Here is a 13824-nt window from a genome sequence, read left to right as displayed (position 1 = left end):
TCACGAAGGATTTACATAGACTAAGTAGGCTAGCTTTTGTTGGTTGCATGTCGTGCTTTTACAAATAGTCCGCTGAAATATGTAGAACTATAATTATTACAATTATTTGGCATCTTATTTACTAAAATGCTAATACAATAAAATAAATAAACAAATAAAACGAATAGCCTACGCTAAATACGACAATTGAATATGCAGCTTTATGCCTATGCTGATCCACGTTCATCACGACTGTTGCACTAACTTCTGGAACTGTAGCTATTTCATAACCGTTTACGTGTAACTTTGAAGCAATCCTGTATAAATTAATTCCAAGGAAGTCTCGCGGTGTTACCTTTCAGACATCTTGCATTTTGCTATTTGAAAGAACGAATATTGTTTATTTCGCTGGCACTCTATAGAGGTTGGGTTTTATGATATATTTTTCGTTGGAACACAGAGTAGTGCACATGAAGTTCTGAGCAGCTGTGCAGTGCTGTGCTTGCGTGCAAACCCTACAGCGGATTGTCTTTCCCCGGGGCGTCCTGTATTGTGCGTCATTTTCGTTTCTTCATTTTTCCATCGACTCAACATGGCAACACCCGCCGCTGTTAATCCGTCGGGTAAGAGCGATTTTGTGTTATTTTGCTCAATAAGACACTATTCTGTATTTTGTCACTTGTTTACGGTCTAATACCCTATAGGCTACGAATGGTTATTTTTCATTACAACACAAACTAAGCCTCGGCGCTTATCCCGACGTCAGTCTCAGCATCCCCTTCCCCCACTTTAGCCATCTACAGTGTAGCTAGTTAGCTAACGTTAGCAAGCTAGAAATAACAACAGAGACTGTGTTTCAAAAGCTGTTACGGGGTCTTCGAGTGATTGAGACTTTTTTATTTTCTGAATAACTGCCGGTCTCTGCAAATTTGACGCTTTAAGTCGCTAACAGCGTGTGTTGCTGTTTCAAATTGGTTTTCAGGGTATGTTATTTTCAACCAAGAAGTAGCCTAGCTTCGAATACGTGCTTTGATTTCCTTGATTGGAGTCCTTAAAATACAAAGGTTTCTTTGCCAATTGACACGACTGTGTTGATGTTTGCTTGCTACAAACTGTCCAAGCCTAACGTTTTTGTTTATGCCTGTGATGTTACTATGTCGAAGTCGGTTGCTTCCTCTTGCCTGTTGATTCCGAGAAAGAGAGGCATTATTTATATTTAGCTAGAGCACTGCATCTCACAGTTGGTTAGCGATGACGTTTTAGGCTACTGGTAAAGTAAAATAAAATGGGCAAATATGAAGTGAATGGTCTTATTCACCAAAGGACGTGTTTTAATTATTTGTATTACCGTTATTAAGTGAGAAGCTAACATTTCATGTCCAGTTAGATTCGAAATAAAAAGTGATAAATTACGGATTGGTTTTCTTTTTAGGCATTCAAATTTTGTTCGGGAGAAAGTAAACATGCTAGAGTTCCAAGGCAGGATATGTGTGTGCAATTAAAACGTAAACTCAAGGCCTCTCTTTCAGTAGCTAATGGAAACAGGTTATTTGGAACAAAAAATAATTTGGCAGTTTCCAAGGACCAGTCTTCGTGACAGGTATTCATTTTAATATAGCATACTTTCAAAACGTTTTGTAGTAGGCTACGATAGTACATACATAGTACGATAGTAGACACATTTGAAAATGGCCCGTAGGAACAACAAAATGTTCATCTGCATGTTTGCGTGCAGCAGACTGAAATTTAGAAGGCTTTTAAAAAATTTCCCTTTAAGTAAGCTTTTGGCAAACTTAGGCTAAATAACCTTACTTGGCTAAAATGTAGTCTAATGCAAAATAATCTGATACCCTTGACATTTTAATTGCAAAAGGTGCGGCTCTAATAAGCAAACATTGCCGCCTTCTCACAGAACCTCTGCCAACTCAGGAGTGAATATCTCATTGTCATATCAGTTGCAAATGTGCTGAATATAAATTAAGGGAAATAAATAAAGAATGCCTGTGTTATTACTGCCTGGGTTGCATACAAAGATGTCGAACACGTTTAAGAATGCAAGACCAAGGGTGCTGAAGATTCAGCTGTCAGAGGTATAGCTGAAGGACACAAAACTCTGTTCTCATAGGCCTGTCTGTGCTGAGCAGCAGGAATCTGAATGTCTGTGTAGCCCCATATTAAAATCCCCTGAAAAAATAACTCATGTTTTGCTTTCTTTCTAACCTGACATCCTTATTTGCTAAGTAAAGACTACACTGCTACAGTGTTGTATACAATGTTGCTTTTACCATCTGCCACCCAAGAAACTGCACACTTGAGTTATTTATAGATATCAAAAATAGGCTGTATTGTATGTAAACAAAGAAGTGCAACATGTTATACTGTGTGGTTAGTTATGAAAAAACCTGAAGGTTCTTTCCAAAAGGTGAACGCTGTACCCAGAAGGCACATTGGCTTTCTTGCGTACAGTAACTTGTGAACAAAGGTCTAACCTAATTAAATTTGTGCATTTCCAGCAACTGTAAATTCCAGCAGGCATTTTTATGAGGATGTCAGAAATGTAGGCCCTGGGATAGGCCTAGACTGTTCTGTGGTGGCTTAAGCTTCAGAGAATAAGCTTCTAGGTCTTCATTGTTGATGCTTATTAATATGCAGATTGTACTCCACCAATCAGTTGATCAATCAGCATTTTTATAGTAGCCTACCATTTACAACAGGTGGTCACACTGAACTTTACAATGAACATTTTCCAGATGGAATTATAAACTTAAGGGAAAACCAAAATTGAGCCTATTTTGGGAAAACTGGAGAAATATTCTGCCACCCCTTAGAAGACTATTCCGCAGAATTACTGGGAATTGGTTTGCTGCACAAAAGAATAGCCCAGTAAACACAAACATGCTGTTGAAAACAGTCCGGCGCGTTTACAGGATTGGCTCAGGGACCATAATGGTGTGTGCATGTGTTACCAAGAACCCATTGTCTTCTTAAGGCGTGTCTGCTACCTTCTCTGTCCTGCCTTCTATGTTCAGTGTGAAAGTGCGTAGGCTTCTCTTTCCTGTCGAATAATTTGCATGTGTGAAATATTACGTATCAAGGCGATTGTACAAATTTGCACAGCTGGCTTGTTGTAGGAGGTAACCTCACTTTTTGGGAGGGATTTTTTAAGAACACGGAACAAGGATGTGCCCCTGATTTTTTTTTTTTCTGTTCACTAATTCACTTTAAATTGTTAGGAATTGCAGTTGTCTTAATAAAAGTGCTCTGTGCCTTGGTCCTTGGAGTGGGTGGCTCCTGTGGAGTTTACATACTTTTCTTGCATCTGGATGAAACGGTTAGCAGCCTGGAGGCACAAGAGAGACTGAGCAGCGAGAAAGGCTGTCTAAAGAGCAAGGACAACCGTGAAGTCCTTGAGAAAAATGCATTGGTGGTTTGAATCGTGTGCTTAACCTTCGATCTTTCCATCAGTTACTGCCGATTTATAAACAAATTAATGAGTCATTCTGTTCCATTTACAGGCCTGTTTATCTTCCACCACAAACGTAGATTCATTATAGTATGTATTTATATGTAGGCCTGTAGGCTTCAATGTGTAACTGAAGTGGTTTAAAAATACTTAGGAATGAAATGGGTTGAATGGTCTTTATCCCTCACTGCAAGGATAGGTAAAGGTAAGCTACATTTTATAATGCATTCTCCATTGGTTAATATATAGCTAAAACCAACTATTTATCCTTTGAAGTAGCCTACTTTGGTGATTGATTAAGAGAGATCCTATTTTTAGGTATTTTCTTCTAACAAATTTACTCATTTATTGGGGCATCTTTAGATAGACTGAATATTTATTTGTTGAAACTAGATTCGAATAAGTCATATCCCACAAAAAGTGTCCACAGAATATCCAAAAATGCACGTTTGCACATTTTGACTATGATTTTCAATGATTTCATCATTGAACCCCACGTTATCGTTTAGCCAGCTACATTCTGTACCTTAAAGAAAGAAAAGCTACAGTATGAGACAATTTGAGCTAACGTTTTGATTAGGCTACTTGCCAATTGAATATTCAGATCATTTGCACACTTTTTATTCAAGCAAATTAAATGTGACACACCCTTCATAGACCGCAACCGTGCTTAATGTGCATACGTGTAGCTGAAGTGGCATGGAATGTGCAGTCAAAATAGCCCATTTCCTTGCTATATTTGGTGATGGCGTAAAGAGAAATGTAGCATCGGTTTGTGCCTTTTGGCAAAGCCGAATTTGTGAAAGGTGGATCTGAAAACACATGTAAACCATAGCTTAGACAGCCACCGTCCTGGCTGAACCTTCTATGGGGGTATGCGTTTCATGAATAAATGAATGAGAGCTCTTTTGAATGAGAGTTGCAGCTTGTTTTTCTTGTGACGAGCATTGAGAATGCACACAATATCAAATATTAATGTGCCCGTTTAAGCACAGGAGCTGAGGTTTGCTCAATCCCTAGCAGCAGATGGGATGCCTAAGTACTGCAGGGAGAGTGACACTAATGTTATTGTTGTCTTGGGATGCAGAGATGGGCACAGACCTCCCTGGGCCTGTGGCGATGCCTGGCGCTGTGGTGGGGGCAGGGCAGGTGCGGATGGCTGGTTCCATGCCAGGCCGCGGGGGCAAGAGGAGATCTGGCGGGTAAGCATTTTAATTTCAGCTCTCTTCTTGGGGAAATGAGAATCTGTATACGCTCATAAACGTGCACACACACGGACATGCACATACATACGGGCGCACACACACACACACATAACATTATGACAAAAGACCAGAATAGGTCTGTGGTTACTTCGTGGGCAGTTGTTTGCAAGAGTACTGTTAACTCTTACCACTGCTCTCGCCCACAGCGCACTGGGCCTCCCACTGAAAGCGTGACTGTTGTACGAAGGGTAGATGCTGCATGGACAGGCCCAGCCGTGTCCCTCTCCCTGCAGCCCACTTTACAGTGTGTCAGCGGGCCCTTTTAGCGTATCATAGCTTGTGTGTGGGCATGCGGGAAAGTAGGCCATTACTGGCCCGAGTCAATTAATTTCCATCATGCACGAAAAGTGAAATTGTGTAATCACAGCGCTCGTCCTTCTGGCTGATGAATCAGCGTTTTTCATTAGTTTGAGAACAACGCTTTGATTAATGTTAACTGACGTAATAAATGACCACTCATTACAGTCATAAGTGTTTTCAGTCCAGGCAGGCCTACAATCAGTCAATCATATTTTATTTATTTAGTGCATTTCACAAATGATTTATACAGACTTGATAGTCTTCCAATAGAAGAGTAAATGCCCTTGTTTGCTCTTTTATTTAATATTAGTAATGAGAAAATGACACTTGATTGTGATGTTTGCAGCCACACTAGTTTTAAAACTCAAGGGAGCATAACCAAAATGTTCACACATTTACAGTTTGTTTTTGACTGCTCTTCCACCTTGAAGCCTTTAGATCTGAAGTATGTGTGTAGCTCTTTGCCTCTTGCTTCATGTTAAAAAAGCTTTTTTAATATTTTGCAGACAAATAACCTTTTGACAACACTCATGTACAGGCTCATGGTAGCACGGAGTTAAAGGAAATGATGCACTCTCATTGTTCTAAGAGAACATTAAACTCAAAGTAATTGGCTGGAGGTAGAAAACAGTTAAATATTAACCCTCTAAGTGCCATTTACGAGGGGGTGCATCCAACTGAAAAATGTTCCTGGGATGAATTTTCATTCTGGAAAGTTAGCTATTCTTCAAGTTCATTTTTGGGCATTTTTATTTTCCGGGTCTGTTGAATTAGACGTGGTAAATGGTAGCCCCCCAAGATGAAGACCAGCACTATTTCTCAGGTTGGACAGTCAGGTGGTGCTGAGTTCTCAGTGTAAAGGGCAGAAGCAGGCTAGCCTCGCGCATGCCATTGACAGCGGCAGGCCGTCTTCGCGGGGTTAACACCTAAATGCGGACACATTCCTCTGGGGCTGATGGTGCCTTTTGCTCCGCCTCCTCGTCCGCTTCACACTGTCGCACAGTGTGGCGCAAGTTCCTTTGTGTCACTTAGTGACTTCTGTTCTCTTAGTCTAGGAGTTCATAAGACACCTAGAAGACACCCAGGGACCCACCAGAAACAGTCACATCCATATGTTTCTGGTATAGAAACATAATGAGTACGTTTATGTACTCAAAGTATTCCTTATCCTGGTTACGGTCATATACTGACAAAGCCGTTTACCTGCACCATGAAACACAATTGGGTACTGATATTTCTATTATTTTGAAGAGAGCCTCATTTTTGTGCTACCTTCTACTCTTTCAGTGTAGGAGTGCATATACTGATGAAGTAATGTGAAAAATCAGTTAAATGTAATGCACAGGTAGCCGAGAGGAGTGTGCACCTTTGCTTTGTTTTATGTGTGAACTGTTAGCATGCTGTCAGGCTCGGGTCTGCTTTCCCTCCTTTCTTCTCACTTGAAAGTGAAGGAGTTCCTTAAGTTCCTTGGTGGACACACCCACCAAATAATTTAAAACACTGTATGTTTCTTGTGAAGTGCAATGTTATGATCACAGCTACGATGCACTGATTGTCACAGGGCAACTTTAGGTTAGGTGGTTTTTTTTTAGTTTGGCACTACTCTTTCACCCACAGACGCATTTCCATTGCAAACAGTCCTTGCTCTTGCGAAACATTCACTTCCCCCCAGCAAACGTCACTGAAACCAATTCCAGTGAACTCTGTTGCATTAAACGATTTGAAAAGCTAACCAAGCAGCCTTGGTTTGTAATTTCTGAGGAAGTCTATTGAAGACGTCCTTTATTGAATCCAATCTCACCCGCATGTTACTGGGGAAAGTTTTATAGTGGCCATTTCATCTGTAGTAGAAGAGATCAGCTGGTCTCTGTCTCTCAGGCCATTCGGTATAGATGGTGCCATAAAAAATATTGATCATATGTCATGTCAACACGCTGCCATGCCATATAAGCTGGATTTATAGTTTCCCCATCTGTTTTTTTTATTTTTTTAAAGGAACAAATGTGTATTTGACAACATTATTTTATTACTGATCACTGCCTGCAGTTTCTGGTGATTTCCAGAACATTAAACCGCTATTGAGGAAGACATTCGGGGACTTTGCTCGTCTCATTTAGTTTTGCTTCCCATTAAACGTCTCCAGATGGAGTCAAAGCAAATGAAAAAATGTGCGACGGCGCATGGAACTGCTGATGTCACATCTGTTTCAATTCCCCGACTTGCACAGAAATACCGTCACGTCGGAAAATAATATTTTTTATGAAAACGCATTCCCGCTGACAGTAAACACGAAGTATCTCATCCCATTTTGGTCTTCTACAAATGTTTTTTTCTGGACACCGTCGGCCATATTGAATAGGTCCGTTTCGGGGCTGAAGCGATGGGTAAGGGAGGTTTCAGTGGAGACTCGTACGCTGGGAATTACGCCTGTGCTCTGGAACAAATGGAATGGCTTTGAAGAGGATGGAACAATGGGGAGCTTCCTCTCCTCTGAGAGGACTCTTTGTTCGGCCACACAGTCGGCCAGCTTTGATAGGTCAGTTCACTGTCACCGTGGCAGAGGGCCAGTGCCCGACTGGCCAAGCCTCTGAACCATGAAGCTGGCAGCAGCAAATCGTGTTGAGGCTGTGCACAGACATGAGCTCTGCTTCGACATGCGCCATCTCTTTCATGTTGCTACACGTGATTTGAATGCTGTGCTGGGGATTTCTCTGGCTAAATATACATTTTTTCTGTATTTCTGCAATAAAATGGCTTCTGTTAAAATTAGAAATTTCTCTTGGACTAAGCAATATAATAACTTAAAAGAGGGTAATTATATTACTTGAGAAAACATAAACATTTGGTATGCCACAAGACTTCTGGAAGGGGAAGCTGTGGCCAAATAGTGATGTGGGTGGGAATAAGTCCTTAAATGAATAACAAAAGAGCTTTTCTTTCAATTGTTGATTCGCAGGATGGACTTTGATGACGAGGATGGAGAAGGACCAAGCAAATTTTCAAGGTGAGCCAAGCGAAATACAGCCCAGTACATTCTCCATGTCGGTTTGTCATTCTGTCGCTTGGTGAGGTGGCTTTGATGTCTAGTCTGGTTTGATGTGTTATTTTGGTATTGCTGCTAATGTATTCATGAGTGTACTTGTCTAGAGTCACCATTGACATTTTCACTGAGCCCGCTACATACAAAGACATCTGCAGTTTTATCTCTCCACTGTTTTTGTTCCACATACGCTGACCACTTTTTTAATACAGTTTCTTTCTAGCATGTTCTGAACATGGTTGTAGTCATAAGCATTTCAATGTCTGTTCGGCATACCTCTCACTAGATTAATTCTCTTTCAATCATTGTCTCATGTTTTATTTATGTGTGTCTTTTATTACTGTTCTCTTTAAAGAACCTGTATCCATTTTGTACTAAATTGGCATTGCTTGAGCATTGACTATTAAAAAGGAGACGGGGCCCTCTGCTGGAAAAAGGAAGAACTGAATCCAATTTCAGAAAAATAGGTTTTCGCCAGCAGTTATTTTCTAAAATGAATACATGGATAGGACTACAGTGGAACAGTTATTTGGGGACTAACTGGCAGGTCTAATTCTTTTCTAGTGTCTGTGTTCGCGTATCGGTGTTGGAAGATCCATTTGCAGTTTGTAAATTGACCTCGTCACAACAGCTTTGCCTTTAAAGGTGCCGGTAGCTGCCGGCGGTGACCCTGCTGTATTCAGGCCAGGCTCTGTGGTAACGTGGGCACCCACACACTCAGAAGGCCACGTATGACCTGTAAAACGCTGAGCGAAGCATCCGTCACAGTGTGGTTTCAAGTGCACCTGGGCCTCAGGCTCTGTGTCAGACGGCCTAGACCTCTTTCCCAGGAACTGTTCTAAAAACAGTGGGAATAATCACTTGTCACTCGTGTCACTACTGGTGACGCTATTTGAAAGGGCCCACAAATGAACTGTGTGAAGCTTTCTTGAGAACTGCATGAACATTCCTAAATATTTCATCTGTTTTAGAGTCAGACATTTGAGCTGTGAGTTCTGTCACCATTCTTATCATAAATGGCATTGTCGTCTTATAGCAAGTGTAAAAAATAATTAACAGTAAAGCTGACGTGTATATTAATGCACTAATAATTCATTTAAGTTTATGTAGTGCTTATGGAGGACTTTATATAGCTCTCTTTGGGACCCTCCCAAGACCCTGTTACTGAATATTTTGTCTGCCATATACAGTGAGCTCCACAATGTTTGAGACAAACACATTTTTTCTTGATGTTGCTCTCTACTGCACAATTTCATATTTGTAATCAAACAATTCACATGTGGTTAATTGGACATTCTCAGATTTATTTCTCTACATTTTGGTTTCACCATTTATAAATGACAACTTTTTTTACATAGTCCCCCCATTTCAGGGAATCATAATGTTTGGGAGCAATGGCTTCACTGGTGCTTCTGATTATTCGGATTTGGTCAGTTGCTTCCTTAGTGCAGGTATAAGAGAACATTCAGTATCTGGTCTTGATTCTAGGCTTTTGATTGCCTTTGGATTCTGTGATTAGCATTTGTCAACATGAGGAGCAGAGTTGTGCCACTGAAAGTCAAGGAAGGAGAAATAAGAAAAACCCCCTAACACCTGTCCAACAGATCAGAAACACTCTTCAGGATATGTCAGTGGCTACTGTCCACAGAAGATTTTCATGAACAGAACTGCAGAGGCTAGACTGCAAGGTGCAAACTACTATCTAGTCACAGAAACAGTATGGCCAAGTTACAGTTTGCTAAGAACTACTTAAAAAAAGCCTGCTTTTGGAAAAAGGTCTTGTGAACAATTGAGACCAAGATTCACTTGTATCAGTATTGAACCTGTGTTTCATATGATGAAGAGAAAACTAGCTCCCAAAAGAAGCAGAAGTTCGTTGAAGATGGCTGCAGTACAGGCCTGGCAAAACAACACTAGAGAAGACATGCAGCAGCTGGTGAAGTCTATGGGTCACAGACTTCAAGCAGTCATTGCGTGCAAAGGATATGCAACACAGTACTAAACCTGACTGCTTTCATTTACATATCATTAATATGTTCTAAATGGTATAATGCCCTGAAATGGTGGGAGGGGCCCTATGTAATAAAATAAAAGTGCTGTAATGTCTACATGGTGAAGCCAAAATGTATAAGAAAGACCCTTTAATACAAGCTGAGAATGTATAATTTGCGAGCAGTTTGCTTACAAATCTAAAATGGTAGAGTACAGTGCCAAATCAAGGGGGAAGAAAAAAAAAACCATCTTTGTCCCAAACATGGAGCTCACTTAGAGGATACAGCAACTTTAATAATTCATTCTATTTTTGTTTTATAATTCTTTCATCCATAGTCGCATGCAGTCTCTGTGGTGCAAACAGTAGCCAGGAAGCATGCCATTGTCATTTGTATATGAGCCACCCCTTCCAATGTTTCACAAATTACAGTACGCTGCTTTTCTATTCCTACCCTGATGAACTTGAAAAACTATAAAATATACAAGTACTGAGGTATATTTCATACAGTTTTAATAGTACAGAACAACTTTTGGTCACTGAAAGGTTTCTTGGTTTTGGTTGCAGTTGCATCCGATTAGTGAATGTTGTCTATTGCATTTTGTTTCTAGGTATGATGATGATCAGATTCCTGGTGATAAGGAAAGATTTGCCAGGTAGGGCTGGCCTACAAGAGCTTTAGAGGATTGTACATTGAGCACTGACTTGAAGGCTCTTAAGACCCAAGACTACAAGCAAAGAGAGTCTTGAGATTATTGTCAGCTAGGAGCTGTACAGTATTATTCAATTCCGTAGCAGAAAATTATAGGCAATATGTGTATTCTGCTGTCCTCCTATAAACAGTCTATATACTCATTCTGAAAAGGTACATATTTCATTGTAGATGAATTGTAGGCATTAAATTTGCCTGTATGTATTTTAGGTGTATTAAGACTTGAGTGTTAGAATGTCTCCAAGCATGATGTACTGCTGCTATCACTGATATAAATATGGATGCTCAGAAGTAAACTTTCCAAATTGAATATGGCAGTGTTGCTGAAGTTAAAAGTTCTCTAGTGTAGATTGCAGTCTATTTGTGAGTTGGTACACTGTATATATATTTTAATGAATGCACTTTTCTTTTTATATTCTCAGAAAACACAGTCCAGAGAAGCGAAAGAAAGACTTCTGTACTTCATAACTAAAAAAAAAAAACTTTAAAAAAATTGTAATGTCTTTGAAGACATCTAAGTGACTGAAAGTCAGTAACGTAAAGGCAGTCAGTGCCCAGCCGTTGGTAGGTGTGTGGCTCGAGTGCAGGAGCCCGTTTGGCGCGACCGTCCCGCGTCGGCGACAGCCGTTTGGGGCTGTCTTCGGTACGCCCTCGTCTGGGAGCTAACTGGCCGTCTCTCTCCCTCCCGCCGCGCAGAGAGAACCACAGCGAGATCGAGCGGCGCCGGCGGAACAAGATGACCCAGTACATCACGGAGCTGTCGGACATGGTGCCCACCTGCAGCGCCCTGGCCCGCAAGCCCGACAAGCTGACCATCCTGCGCATGGCCGTGTCGCACATGAAGAGCATGCGGGGCACGGGGAACACCTCCACCGACGGGGCCTACAAGCCCTCCTTCCTGACCGAACAGGTGCGCTCCGTCCCTGGGCCGCCAGGGCGGTGTTTCCCGAAGCAGGGTTACTGAGCTGGCTAACCCTGCGTTAGCAAACCCGGCCGGCGTAGCTCTTTTTGCGTCAGTCCATGTTCCATGTTTGGGAGCGCTCCGGCTTTTACTCTGTGCAGTTATCTAGCTGATTCAGTAATCCTGCTTTGTGAAACTGGGCCCATGTGTGACAGGGGCCCTGTTTCACGAAAAAACAGGGCCCATGCATCTCGAATCTAGATTAGCGCACGTCCCATCAAGGCCACTAGAGGGCGTGTTTTCTTTCAGTCAGGCTATTCAATGTTATTCTCTCTATTTTTCTGTTGCAAAATAATTGTGCCTCACACACTTTGGCACTGACTTACTATATATGAGTCTCAATAAATCTGAACGATCTTGGAGGTTTGCCAAAGCACCTAGGGGCAAACAAGTCTGAACAACCCATGATAAGCTGCTCGTATCTGAACCGGACAGAGCTTTTAGACTGTGTCTTTCCTGGCCTTTAGACTTCTCCGTATGATTCATTGGCTCTAACTCATGGTGTGACTGTCCATCTGTCCGTTTGGCAGGAGCTGAAGCACCTGATTTTGGAGGCGGCGGACGGCTTCCTGTTCGTGGTGGCGGCGGAGACGGGCCGGGTGATCTACGTGTCGGACTCGGTGACGCCCGTGCTGAACCATCCGCAGCAGGAGTGGTTCGGGAGCACGCTGTACGACCAGGTCCACCCGGACGACGTGGACAAGCTGAGGGAGCAGCTCAGCACCTCTGAGAACTCCATGACAGGTATGGGGCACAGGGGTATGCCTGCATTCTCTATCTTATGCTGCGGCACCTCAGAGAACTCAAATGCAAACGTAAGGCTGTAGTGTGTGTAGGCTGTTATTGGTGGCTTGGGGTAAATGGGCGGGGCACCATGGAGGACTCTTTCAGGTAAGTGGGTTTGGGCTAGTTGGAATGCATCAAGAAATTGATAGAGATGGGGAAGGTGTGTTACATGTTACATGTTGCCCCATCCCTGCACTTCTTGGTAATTTGTATTTGTCCTAATACTGTAGCTTATTCTTCTGCCTGGTTGGCTTTGCAGATGTTAGACCAGAATAGTGTTCATTGTTCTCGGCTAGAAATAGCTGTACAAAATAAGTATTGTACCTTACTGAACCCATGTTCAGCAGTTGTCTACGACCATGAAATGCACTTTTTGTACGTCGCTTTGGATAAAAGCGTCTGCCAAATGAATGTAATGTAATGTGTGGGGGGCCTTGGGGTGCCTTTGAGATTTATGACTGGACTGGAGTGGAGTTGTATGTGGGGCATTGCCTCTAGCTTCATTCAGCTAAAGCTGGCTTCTGAAATGAACCGTACTGTGAAAGCTACCATCGCATGAATTGCAGCTGTCAGCCACAGACTGGTTGAGTGGAGCTGGTGGATGAATGGTGACATGCCACTGCTAATCACCAAGCTCCAAATGTTCCCTCCTTTTTACTGTCAACTCTTCTGTTTGTTTGCTTAAAAGCATACTTTGCATTTGCCGCTTTTAAACAGACTCTTACTCTGCCATAACCCAGTCTTACTGGCAATTGTCACGTCAACTGTTTGAGTACCCTGAATGTAATTCCATTGTGTCGAGTCACATTAAGGTTAGCACTCTAATGCACCTTCTTTATTGTGCATCTTTCTGGTAAAAAAAAAAAAGAAAGAGGCCATAATATGCGACTTGTTTTGGCCTTGAAGAATTTGTCAAAGCCTGAATGCAATGAACTGTGAATTATGTCCATTAATAAAGGGTCTAAACAAAGCAACGATTCCAAATACTGTTACCAACATTTTTTAAGGTTTTGAAGCCGTAAGAATTTGTCTGTACATTAGTATGCGCTCCGCACACCAGAAGATTAGCGGTGACTATGCCCAGTGCACTGTGAATTGTGCTACACCAACTGTGTGCCAATGTGTCCCATGTGAAAGAAGTCCAGATAGCAGTCAGCTTTTTACTTAAGATTCATTTCCACAGAAGTTTGAAAGAGGCTTGTGAGAACTGTGGCAGGTAGGACTCTTTGTGTAGTCTGTTACTGCTAGTAATGGTCTCGTATAGAGTGGTTTGGCTGCCTGATACTGTAGTTTCCATTTTTTACGGTTCATGAATACCAGATGACTTA

At 41.9% G+C, this 13824-nt stretch overlaps 1 protein-coding gene across 5 annotated transcripts in view; it reads left to right on the top strand.

Moving 5' to 3' along the window:
* Positions 1-322: 322 nt before the first annotated feature.
* arnt2 (aryl-hydrocarbon receptor nuclear translocator 2) overlaps positions 323-13824 on the top strand; it is a 45192-nt gene continuing 31690 nt past the window's right edge. For 2 of the 5 annotated variants that reach the window (XM_064336609.1, XM_064336608.1), the window contains exons 1-6: positions 323-602; positions 4530-4644; positions 7964-8011; positions 10649-10693; positions 11446-11659; positions 12241-12454. In XM_064336609.1, the coding sequence (XP_064192679.1) occupies positions 572-602; positions 4530-4644; positions 7964-8011; positions 10649-10693; positions 11446-11659; positions 12241-12454 (667 nt within the window). In that variant the 5' untranslated portion in view covers positions 323-571. Of the gene's footprint in view, positions 603-4529; positions 4645-7181; positions 7819-7963; positions 8012-10648; positions 10694-11445; positions 11660-12240; positions 12455-13824 lie in introns of those variants that run through there. The other 3 variants (XM_064336611.1, XM_064336610.1, XM_064336612.1) reach the window with 2 other exon arrangements.

This window comes from Anguilla rostrata, chromosome 5 (assembly GCF_018555375.3).
Source record: "Anguilla rostrata isolate EN2019 chromosome 5, ASM1855537v3, whole genome shotgun sequence".
NCBI lineage: Eukaryota > Metazoa > Chordata > Actinopteri > Anguilliformes > Anguillidae > Anguilla > Anguilla rostrata.
Note: the sequence above shows the minus strand (reverse complement) of the source record. Positions and strands in the feature narration are given on the sequence as shown.